Source organism: Zalophus californianus, chromosome 14, assembly GCF_009762305.2.
Source record: "Zalophus californianus isolate mZalCal1 chromosome 14, mZalCal1.pri.v2, whole genome shotgun sequence".
Lineage (NCBI taxonomy): Eukaryota > Metazoa > Chordata > Mammalia > Carnivora > Otariidae > Zalophus > Zalophus californianus.
Genome location: NC_045608.1, coordinates 17,667,760 through 17,679,489, shown reverse-complemented (window position 1 = coordinate 17,679,489; position 11,730 = coordinate 17,667,760). Strand labels below are relative to the sequence as shown.

Here is an 11,730-nt window from a genome sequence, read left to right as displayed (position 1 = left end):
AGGCAGGACTCGGTGGAGGCAGGATTTGAACCCATGTCTGTCTGCCTGCCGCCAAAGGAGGAGCACAGAACAGGACCCCAACTCAGGCGGGGGGCATCTGGGCCGTCCCAACTGGGGGCAGACCCTGTTTGGGAGGGCTGCGGCCCCTGCCTCTTGATTTCTCAGGGTCAGAGTCCCTGCAGCCCTCAGTCGCAGAGGGGCTCCTCCCCCGGAGCCCTGGGATGGCCCCTGGCCATCTTGAAAGCGGTGCAGCTGCTGCGACATGTGTGTGGGCAGCATCTGGCTCCTGGGGCTTGTGTGCGTCCACCGGTGGGCGGGCGTCTGTTCCCTTGAGGATGCAGGGTTTGGGGGTGATCCCGAGAGAAAATGGGAACTTCTCTGGTTTTATTTTCCAAACAAACAACTGTCCCCTCCCCCTTTTTGGAGGTGAGTAGGGGTTGCTGGGACCATTGGAAGGAATGACAGTAATCTGGAGTCCTGGTTCCTAAAGGGTGGGCCGGAACTGTGGATTCACGCACTCCCCCCTGCCCTGTACCTTCCGTGTCTCCCTACTGCCTTGTGGAAGAGCGACGTTCTGACACTTCAGCCTGGCTCTTGCTGACTTCCGCCCTCGTTACCTGCTCCTCCCTCTTGTCCACCTCATGCTCCAGCCTCAGATAATTACAGTATGGCATTCCGGCCCCTCTGCCTTTATTCCATCCGGGATGCCTCTCCCGAGTCTCTTGTTCAGACTCTGCTCACTCACAGCCATGTCCTCCAGGATAACTTCCCTGCCTCTTCCTCTAGGAACCTCTGCCTGCTCTGGGCTTTCCTGAGCCCTTGGCCTGACCGCTCTCCTGCTATGGACCCCTTTCTGCGTGAGAGCTCCTCGGGGGCTGGGTTGTGTCTGATTTGCCTCTGTAAAGCTGACTGGCACGGTGCCTGGCACACTACAGATGTTCACTAAGCACGTGCTGAATGAACGAATGAAGGGGCGCGTGAATGAATGAATGCAAAGGGCCGCTGACCCACTGGAGTCTTCAGGTCAGCTGGAGATCCCAGTTCCAGGGGCTACTACTGGCTTGCCCCAGCTTCCTGCTTGAGCCACTTGACTACACCCCGCCTCACTTTGCCCACCTGTGAAATGCCCCCCCCCCCGACTCCTGCTCTGCCTACTCCATTTGGGGTCCCAGGTCAGGCCACGGATGTTAGAGTGTCAGAGCCAGAGGGAGCCCAGAAAGCTTCCTGCGCACCCTGGCAAATGAGCTAACTGAGGCCGGGACAAGGGAAGAGCCCGACCAGGGCGGGACAGCGGGCGCCTGAGCTCCGCTCCCGGCTGCAGGCCCGGACCCTCCGGCCCGCCGCTGCTCACGCTCTCCCTGAAATACACTCCGCTCTCACCCTGCACCCCAGCCTCTGGAAAACCTGAGTCACAGCTGGAACCGGGGCCGGGGGGGATTTTCCTGCTCACTTCCTAGGCCTCCCCCCGCCCCCAAACTCCCCGACCTCGGCCCCTTCGGAAGGGAGGCAGGCCCCCAGCTCGCTGTTCTGGGGGAGCGGGGCGCTGCAGGACAGCCCCGTCTGTCTGTCCGCAGGGGCCAGCGCTGGGGACCCCGGGTCGGGGAGGAAGTGCCCCATCTGGCGTTCCGCAGAGCTGGAGGGGCGCCTGCGGGAGTGGGAGCTGGGAGCAGGGGGGGGATCGTGTGTGTGGCCGAGCGCAGCCCCGCCCCTCCCCTGTCCCCACCCCAAACCCGCTTAATGGAATCAAGCTGGCCCGGCTGCAGCCCGGGGGGCGGGAGGCGGGAGGCGGGGGGCGGGGTCCGGCGGGGGGGGGGCGGGGGGGGGCGGGGGCGCCGGCCCGGAGCAGAGGCAACTGGCACTCCCCGTCGCTTCACCTGGCGGGAGCACCCAGGCCTGCGTGCGGACAGACGGACGGACTGGTGAGTCCCGGCCGCCCCTCTGCCCCGGGGAGCCTGGGGGCGCTTGGGCTTTAGGGACTGGGGGCCTGCCGCAAGCCCTTTGGGGGCCATCTCTAAGTTCCTGTGCCTTCTGAGCGTGTGTCGGATGCTGTGTGTGCGCGCGCTTAGGATCTGCGCTGAGGGTTCGGGCGGCGGAATGCGTGTGCACCTTCTCTGTGTCCGTCGTGCGGGGCCGGCCCGTGCGTGTGCGTGTGCGTGTGTGTGTGTGAGTGCGTGTGCAGCTGTGGCCTGACGGGAGAGGATGTGTTCTCGCAAAGTGAGCACCAGGGTGGTTGTCCCAGGGTCAGTGGGGAGGGTCGCGTGGCCCGGGGTGTTCCCCACCCCCGGCCCCGTCTGTGGTTGGTGGGGGACCGAGTGTGTGTCAGGGGGTTGTGTCTGTGGGCCCGCGTGGCCAGAGAATCAGCCCGCTGTGGGTCTGTTGTGCGCCCTCTGTGTGTCCGTGCTGCTGGGCTGTGCAGACTTTCTGGGGTGTCTGGGCCTTCTGGGTCCCTGTTGCTGTGTGTGTGTGTGTGTGTGTGTGTGTGTGTGTGTGTGTGTGTGTGTTGGGATACAGGTTAGTGTGTCTGTGTTGTGTGTCTGTATATTGTGTGTCCATGCTGCTGCTGCTTTGTGTGGGTGTATATTTTGAGCCTCAGGACTCCCCTGCCCTCTCCCCGCCTCCCTTCCAAGGGGCCCAAGTCCCTGTCCTTGGCTGCCCCGGGGCAGGGGGGGTAGTGCTTCAGCCAGACCCTCCTCCCCCAAAAGCCACTAATTGAAGCCAGGTTTTCGTGGGCTGCCCCTCCCCCTCTGGCCACCAGTCTCCCGGTGGGGGTGGGGCAGTGGCTCTGGCCCCTCAGCCTCAGTCCCGAGACCCTAGGGGTGGATTTGCATCATCTGCATCATCACCTTTAAAACCACAAACCCCGAGTGAGATGGGCTCTAGAGGGAGGCCCAGCTCCAAGCTGTGGGTCCCGCACAATCCTGTGGGGCCCACGAAGTGATACCTCCTCCTCATCTGGCACTGCTGTTTCTTGTCCTAACAAGAGTCCGGGGAGGTGGCCCTTAGCCCTATTGCACAGATGGGGAAGCCGAGGCTCACAGAGGTGATGTGCCCGACCCCAGGACACGGAGCTGGGCGGTGACTTCCCCCGGGGGTTATTCCAACCTGCTGTCTCCTGGTTGTGGGACCCTGGGCTGGCCATTCCCAGTATCGGGCCTGAGTTTCCTCTTGGCTACAACGACAGGGGTTGGCCTGACCCCAGGTCCCAGTGGCCTGTGAGTTTCTGAGCCCTGGAAAACATTAGGGCCCGGGAAGCGAGACTGACCGTCTCCCGGAGGGCGGTGGGGACAGCTGATGGGCAGACTGATCACTTCGGGGCTGTCCAGGCCAGCGTGCCCACTGTACAGAGGGGAGACTGAGGCCCACAGAGGGCGGGGGCTCATCATGCAGATCATGCAGGGCCACACAGCCATTGCCTTTGAGGCCCAGCCGACCCCCGACGCTTCGCCTGCTCCTTTCCTGGGGAGCCAGGCTGAGGGGTGTGTGGGACCTGAGAGTCGGGGTCTTGGCCTCTAAGAGCCAGCGATCCTTTGTGTGGCCTCTTTCCTTACCCTCTGTCCCTGACCCCAAGGCTCCGGGGAGAAGGGGGCTCTTCCCTCTGTCCGGCTCATTGTCGTGTGTGTGTGTGTGTGTGTGTGTGTGTGTCTGTGTGTGTGTGTGTGTCTGCCTGTGTGTGTGTGTCTGCACACACACGTGCCCGCATCCTGGATTCCTGGGGGGCTGGAGCTGAGCTCTCACTCAGCAGGGTGAAGAGCTTGCTCACTGCCCGAGGGGGTGGTGATGAGCTGGTCTACACACTGGGTGAAGGTAACCATCCGCCCACCTGGTGGGAGGACGGGGTTCGTCCCGGGCTCTGCTGGGGTCGGAATGGGGCTGCTCTCGAGCCCCGGCCTTTCCTGGGTGCGCAGCTACCCTGTGCCAGACGCTTTCTGCACGTTGTCTCCTCCCGGGCCGTGTGGCTCTGTGGTCAGTTCCCCGCTGACCCCCCGACTTACAGACGGGGACAGTGAGGCCCAGAGGGAGCTGCCCGCGGAGCGGGACCCAGCTGGAGCCCCCGGGGCCGCTCATAGCCGCCCTCTGTGGGGAGAAGCCTCGGCTGCCACCACCAGAAGTCTCTCTCAGGCTTGACTTGCAGGAGGGCAGGGAGGTGACCGGCGGACTAAGACCCTGAAGATCAAAGCCGTCTGCAGGGACCTTTGCTAACACGTTCGATGTGAGGTTCCGGGAAGGCCCCCCTCTTCCAGCTCATGCGTGGTGTCGTCCAGGGGTGTCAGCTCATTTGGGGGCCGGCCCCGGGGTCACATGAGAGCGCGTGTGCAGGGTGTGTGTGTGTGTCTGTGTGTGCATGTGTGTGGGACGTATATGTGTGAATGTGGGTATGTGCATGTGTAGTAGAGGAGTATGTGTATGTGTCGTGTTTGTGTGTGTATCATGTGTGAGTGTGTGCATATGCATGTATGGTGTGTGTGTGCGTGGTGTGTGTCTGTGTGGTGTGTGAGTGTGTGTACGTATGTATGTACGTGTGTGTGGTGTGAGCATGTGGATTCTCAGACTCACCCAGACAAAGTTCAAATCCCAGCTCCGAGAGGTACCATCTGTGTGTCCTTGGGCAAGTCACTGTCCGTCTGGGGACCTCTAGCCCCTCAACAGCGTTGAACTCTAGGGTGGAGCTCTAGGGCTGCTCTAGGGTTGAGCCCCGGCAAAGGGGGTGGGGGCTTCCCCCGCGATGAAAGCACAGGATCATCAGGCCCCCCACCATTTAAACCGAAACTCTGAGTAGTTCTGCCTCTTTTTATGTCCCGGAATTACCTTTGGGTTTTCTTGCTCATCAGAGCCCATTTGTCCAAATTGATGTCAGTACAATTAATTTCAATTAGTGCTACTTGATTGGGAGGCCTCAGGTCAGTTGGAAGAAGCCACTCAACGTCCTGACATCATAACTACCTCACTCCCCAAATCCTCACGGTGACCCCTGAGGCCGGGACTGCCAGCCCTTTTAGGAAGCAGGCCTTGAGGACTGGGCACCCAAGGGGACACACAGCCCAGGTGTTGGGAACCTGACCTCTGCCTCCAGCCCAGGACCTCGCTCTGTGGCCTTGGGCCTGCCCCTCACCTCCGGGCCCCTGTCCCCCATCTCGGTCCCCCGAGAGAGGGTGTCGGACAGGGGATCCCAAGGCTTTTCTGTCCCGGCGCTTCGAGCCCCGCCCGGGTCAGGAGGGGGTTCTCAGGGACAGACAGCCCACGAGGGTGCAGAGAGAGGGGCTCCTGGGTTTGTCTGAGGGCCCAGCCTCCCTCGGGCTGGCGGGGAGAGCCCGTGTTTTAGGAGCTGGCCTCCTCCGCAAACCTGGACCATGCGGAATGTATTAGTCAGCCTGGCTGTCTGGGCCAGATGGGGTCTGGGGGTTCATGTCGGGAGCAGCCTTCCAGCGGGGGGAGGGAGAGAGGGGCGGGGTTCATCTGGTTCCCATTTAGTGGTGGCCGTAGGACTCGGGCTCCAGCTTCGTCTCAGGCGCGCGGGTTCTCCCCAGCCCCTGCAGGCCCTGCTTTGCGCCTTGAGGTGAGGGTTAGCCACGGCTCCTGCATCCAGGCCCTCTGCGGAGCTCAGGGAGTCTGGAAGCTTCAAAACCTCTGAGTATCCCGGAGAAGGGGACTGGAACCAAGGAAGGGCCAGCTGTTGGGGAGGGTTCCCTGGAAAAGGAGGGGTCAGCTCCCTCCGTTGCTCCATTTCTTACTTTCTCCCGGCCCGACCCAACCATTTCTCCCTCCGTGCCTAGCTCCAAACCCCCGCTCTTGCCTGACGGTGACTTCACTCCTCTGAGCCTCAGTTTCCATACCTGGAACCTGGGGATAATAACAGTATCTCCCCCATTGGGTGGTTCTCAGGATTCAATGACATTCTACGTAAGAAACTCAGAATAGTACCTGGCACGTGGTAAGCGATGAAAGGGTAAGTTATTATTAATTCAGCCAAGTCAGTCAAGATGCATTTATGGAGCACTTACCGTATACCAGACATGGTATGAAACCCCGAGGGTGCCGAGGTAAACAAGAATCAGTCCTTGCCCTCTAGGACTTCGGGGTGAAGTGGGGTTCCTCGTGGGGGGGTCCCTCCAGGGGCTCAGGATGAAGTGGAGGGGCAGACAAGAACCCCATGTGTGAACGAACGGGGCCCATCGTGTGGTGGGCAAGGGAAGAGACCCGCTAGAATACGCTCTGCGTCCCCCGGGGCCCCGGAGTTCCACCCCGACCTCTCTCCTGCCTCACTGCCCCACAGGTCTGGGACGAGATGGTGTTGGTGCTGGTGCCCAGGCTGGTGGTATCTCTGCTGCTACTCCTCAGGGCCCTGCCCGCGGTGGCCTACTCCGTGGCCCTGCAGGCTGCCTTCCTGGAGGATACAGGGGGCAGCGGGGAGGCCGAGGGCTCATCGGCGTCCTCCCCAAGCCTCCCGCCGCCCCGGACCCCGGCCCTCAGCCCCACATCGGTGGGGCCCCAGCCCACGCCCCTGGCAGGCCCCAAGCCCCCCACCAACTTCCTGGACGGGATCGTGGACTTCTTCCGCCAGTACGTGATGCTCATCGCCGTGGTGGGCTCCCTGGTGTTCCTGCTGATGTTCATTGTCTGTGCTGCGCTCATCACCCGCCAGAAGCACAAGGCCTCAGCTTATTACCCCTCGTCTTTCCCCAAGAAGAAGTACGTGGACCAGAGTGACCGGGCCGGGGGGCCCCGGGCCTTCAGTGAGGTCCCCGACCGGGCTCCCAACGGCCGGCCCGAGGAGGCCCTGGATTCTTCCCAGCAGCTCCAGGCTGACATCCTCGCTGCCACCCAGAACCTCAAGTCCCCCGCCAGAGCTGCCCCGGGCAGCGGAGATGGAGGCAGGATGGAGGGCAAGTCGGAGGGAGAGGAGAGCGGCGGCCGGGAGGCGGACCAGGAGGCCCAGGGACGTGGGAGCCCGGCGGAGAAACCAGGGGTGCCGGAGGAGCCGGGCACGGCGGTGGCGGAGGGGGCCCTGGAGGCCGGCCAAGGCCAGGGCGAGCCGGAAGTGGCTCCTTCGTTAGCCCAGGAAGCCAGGGGAGCCGCTGGTCCCCCTGAGAGCCCCTGTGCTTGCAGTGTCGTCCCCAAGGTCTAACAGGCCTCTGGGGCTGCTGGCCCTGACTGTCGGACCCCTCGTGGTCACCTCCATGGGTGTGGAAGGGCCCTTGGCCCTTACCGCTCCCCGACAACCCCTCCTTGGCCACCCCCTGCTGCAGGCAGAGATGCTGGTCTCCAGCGTACCCCAGGAATCTCCCCGGGTTCCAGGACCATTTGCCCCTGTGGCCCCAAACACAACGTCTCTGGGGAGGGGGATGGGAAGGATCCCCACTCTATTCATGATACTATATCCCACGAAATTAGCCCTGTCCTTTGGGCAAACATATGCCACAGGTCCCCCGGGATGGTGCCAGCATTGCCGCTTTTCCATGGAGGTAGGGAAGAAAAGTCAGAGTAACTAGGAGTTTGGGATGAGGGTGACTGGGACCTGCCGAGGCCCCCCCCAACCCTCACCCCCCGCCCCCCGGGCGGGAGCAGTTAGAGCTACTGCAGAAGTGGGTCTGGGGAGTCAGGAAGCTTCCGAGAGGCCAGTGCACACATCATGATGGGTCCCTACGTCAGCATGTCCAAGGCTGGGTTCCCCGAGCTACTCTGTGAAAAAGGATTTTGGGGGCCAATGAGTTGAGGAGACACTGCCTCTCCGCTCCCTGCGATGCCCCCTTAGAGCACCCCAGGGCTCTGCAAATACTCCAGTAGAAGCCCCTGTGGAATCTGGTTTTGCTTGTTTTTTTTTTTTTTTTTTTTTTTTTTTAACAGCTACAGAATAAAATCTTGCAGAGCACACTCTGGAAATTACTGCCCCAAATGTTCCTGAAGGTGCCCCCCCCAGTTTGTGGTTGCTCTGGGGTTAGGGTTGTGGGGTCCGGGGGCTCAGGCCCGCTCAAGTTCTGCCAAGCATCTCTGCCTGGGGACGAATTTCTCCTCCCGTTACTGCTACAGGCATGGGGTGAATGAATTGAACCTTTCTTGTCAGGCCCCCAAAGCCACCCAGAAGCTGGGTGGGGGCTGTGTGTGAAGGGGGTCCCACTCTGGAGGGATTCTGAGGGGGTAGGGAAGGGTTTCTAACACCCAGCCTGGAGCAGGGGGGCCCTAGCCCCCGACCCTTTGCTTACATGCGTGTCTGGTAGCCTGAGCTCACAGAATTCTTTAGCCTTCGACAAGGGAGCCTGAGCTCCGTCCTGATTCGGGGAGGCTCTGGGTGGGGGGTGGTCCACTTCCTCATCCCTCCGTCTGGGCTCCCCCCAACCTCTGCACAATTTTTTAGGTGCTGAGATATAGCAAACCAGCACAATAAACCTTTTTTCTGGCCTGAGCGTCGATGGTTTTCTGAGGGGGAAATGAGACTGCTGGGGAGGGGGGTGGTATTTCTTCTGGGCTGTTCCATGAGGTGGGGCAGCTTTCTGGGGGAGACACATCAGGCAGGCCCGAGAAGCTGAATGAGATGAGGTGGAATGAGATGATTCGTGAAAAGAGGGCAGAACGGGGTCCCCCATGGGAACACCGCGGGACCTCTTGCCCCAAGGCTGAGCCCAGCCCCGGACTTGCGGCCACGGAGACCCGGCTTCCAAGAGCAGTTCTGCAGTGCACTGTGGCTGCAGGAGATCCACCCGTCTCCTTCTGGGCGAAGCACGAGCCCAGTCTCCCGTTTCAGTCTCCCATCTGCTGGCAGCGTGGCCGAGGACTGGAACTGGGCTCACGGACGGTGCCCTGCTCCCGGCACCCTTGGCCTGGGGCTGGAGGCGGCCCTGGCCTTTGTGTCCTCGCCCCCGCCAGGCTCTTCTTTGCCTTTGATGGCAAGTTCCTGGGGCCGCTGCTTCCCCCTCCTCCCTGGAGCTGCCAGCTGGAATCCAGATGTGGCTGCGTTGGGAGCACGTGCTAGATCCCGGGGTGAGGGGGGCAGGGAGGCCATCCCCCCACCCCCAGCCCCTCCCTCCGCTGACCCCACTTCCCTTCGGAAGGGGGCCGGGTTTGGGTTTCATCACACACAATGGCCTCTGTCTCTCGCAGCGGGGAAGGGCCCTCCCTTTCTCAGCCCAGGCCCACTCCCGCCCAAGAATGTAGGGAAAAGCCAATATGGATACCTGGATGCTGTGTGGCTCTGACCAAATCACTCAACCTCTCTGTGTGTGACAGGCTATCTCCTAGATCCTGAGCTCCTGCAGGGTCCTAGATGATTGGGTGTGGCTGGGGTATGCATTAAGCTTCCCCATAACAGGTTAAACTCAGGCAAGACAGAAGCAGATGTTAGAGATTCCTGGGGAGGAGGCAGGGATGACTTTTGCAGTCCGCAGCTCCCTGGTCATTGGCTCCCCATTAATGGGCCCGCCAGAGGACATGAGGCGTGCGGCCTTAGTTATGGCCTGTGTCCCCCAGGACGGATGGGGGTGGGGACTCAGAGGTAGTTGGAGCCCAGAGCAGGTGTCAACCTCCCCCTCACCTCTGAGCTTTAACAGCTACTAGTCCCTCTGCCTAGGACACCCTTCCACACCCCCTCCTTGTCCAGCTAACTCCCCCGCCTCCTTTAGCTTCCAGCCTAGCTGTCACCTGCCCTCCGCAACAGCCCCCACCCAGACTCTCTCCCACACTCCCCTGGGCTCAATACTACTAATAAGTGCTCACAGCTAATGAGCACCTGTGATGCACCAGGCACTGCTCTAAGCCCTGAACGTCATTTACTCATTGAGACTCCCAACCCAAGGAGAGGGATCCTGCTGTTATTCCCATGTCGCAGAGGGGATGTCAGTTGCCTAGGTCACAGAGCCAGCATCCTGGTCCCATCATCTGATTCTAGACTGACTTCTCCCTTGGGCTCGACAGCTGCTTGCATGAATGAATGCATGAATGAAGCCCTTGGGGAGGAGAGAGCAGGGCCCCACTCCTGCTTAGAGCCCCTCTAGGGTGGACAAACATCTGGCCAGGCACCAGCGGAGGGTGAGCTTTGGGGGGAGATGGGCTGGGGGCACGTGTGGGCTGGCGCCAGGCGAGGGGGAGACCTGGGCTGGAGGGTGGGGGTGCATGGGGTCCGTGGGGTGCTGGAGGGACCTCTTCCGCGTGCCCTGACTTTCTCTGATCAGCCCAAGGGGCTGGGTGTTCACTGGCTGGGGGTCACATCCAAGGCAAGGGGACGAGGGGCAGAACTCACGTCCCTGGGGAGCTCTGCACTAGGCACATGGTCTTGCACCCTCCTGGGGTGGTTCGGGTAGTTTGGGCCCTGGGGGGAGACTGCCTGTGTCAATGCCCGCTGTAATTTCGTAGCTGTGTGGCCTTGGGCAAATGTCCTCACCTCTCTGGGCTTTTGTTTCCATGTGCGTAAAGAGATGATCCTACCCTACCTGGCAGGTCTCAACCTGCACACTGGGATTGTCTGAGAGCTTTGTTATGTCGTACCTCCTGGGCTCCACCCAGACCATTTATTTATTTATTTATTTATTTATTTATTTAAATAATCTCCACGGGGCTCGAACTCACGCCCCCAATATCAAGAGTCGCATGCTCTACCGAACAAGTCAGCCAGGCGCCCCCCCGCCCCCAAGGCCGATTAAATCAGAGTGTCCAAGGGTACGGCTGGGCAACTGTCACTGCCTGGGGGGCTGTCCACCACTGTCCCCCTGGCACAGGGCATGGTGCCAGGAACTGAGGACGCACTATTGGCACAACAGATCTGAAGCTGTATTTGAGTGGAGGAGATGAAAACGAATCAAAGAATCATCTAGATGCAACCACAGTGATTACAGCTTTATGGACGTATAATTGACACACAATAACTGCCCATATTTAAAATGGCAATTTGATAATTTTGACATACGCATATACTCATGAAGCCATCGCCAAAGTCAAGATAATGGACATGTCCATCACCTCTGACTGTTTCTTCATACCTCTTTGCGATCTCTGCTGGCTGTTCCCCCCCCACCTCAGTCCCTAGACCACTACTGACCTGTTCTCTATCTCTATGACTCATTTTTATTTTCTGGAATTTTATATAAATGGAACCATATAGTGTACTCTTTTTATCTGGCTTTTCGCATGCAGCACGGATGTTCTGAGATTTATTCATGTTATTGTATGTATTAACATTTCACTGCTTTTTACTGCTGAGTAGTATTCCCTTGTACGGATGTACTGCAATTTGTTTATCCATTCACCTGCTGATGGACGTTTGGGTGGTTTTCCAGCTTGTGGCTATTACAAATAAAGCTGCTGGGAATTACCGATGTTCGTTTATTTTATCCTTCCAACCTTCTTAATGAGATGGTCATTATTTGTCCCCATCTTACAGATGAAAACAACAGACTCAGAGAGGTCAAGTAACTTGTCTAAGGTCACACAGCCAGGAGTGGGAGCATTGAAACTTAAAGTGGGAATGTTTGAGCTCAGTTACTGTAGGGAGCTTCTGAGGCTCAGAGGGTGTCAGAAATCCTGCTCTAGACCAGCCCCCCACATTTCATATGTGGACATCCAAGGAGCAGACTGGGACTGGGGCCCATCCAGAGCTGACCAGGAATCCAGGTCTCTGGTGGGCAGTCTTGTGCTGTGTCTAGCTCTGCTCTGCTTCAGCTCTAGCTCCTCATCTGCTGTTGGGGAAGAAGCAGGCCAGTGTGGAGGGGGACAGGGATTTGTCATTTTTCTCGGGCGGTTTTAATT

The 11,730-nt window shown here is 59.8% G+C and overlaps 1 protein-coding gene across 1 annotated transcript; it reads left to right on the top strand.

The window, feature by feature from the left end:
- Nucleotides 1-1,809: 1,809 nt before the first annotated feature.
- TMEM119 (transmembrane protein 119) lies at nucleotides 1,810-8,392 on the top strand. Its single transcript, XM_027576485.2, has 2 exons — nucleotides 1,810-1,919; nucleotides 6,272-8,392. Exon 2 carries the CDS (start codon nucleotides 6,284-6,286, stop codon nucleotides 7,121-7,123), a length of 840 nt encoding a protein of 279 aa, XP_027432286.2. The 5' UTR covers nucleotides 1,810-1,919; nucleotides 6,272-6,283; the 3' UTR covers nucleotides 7,124-8,392.
- The last annotated feature ends 3,338 nt before the right edge of the window (nucleotides 8,393-11,730 follow it).

Excerpts from the sequence above, each read along its gene's own strand:
- TMEM119 (XM_027576485.2), top strand. The coding sequence starts at position 6,284 with ATGGTGTTGGTGCTGGTGCCCAGGCTGGTGGTATCTCTGCTGCTACTC.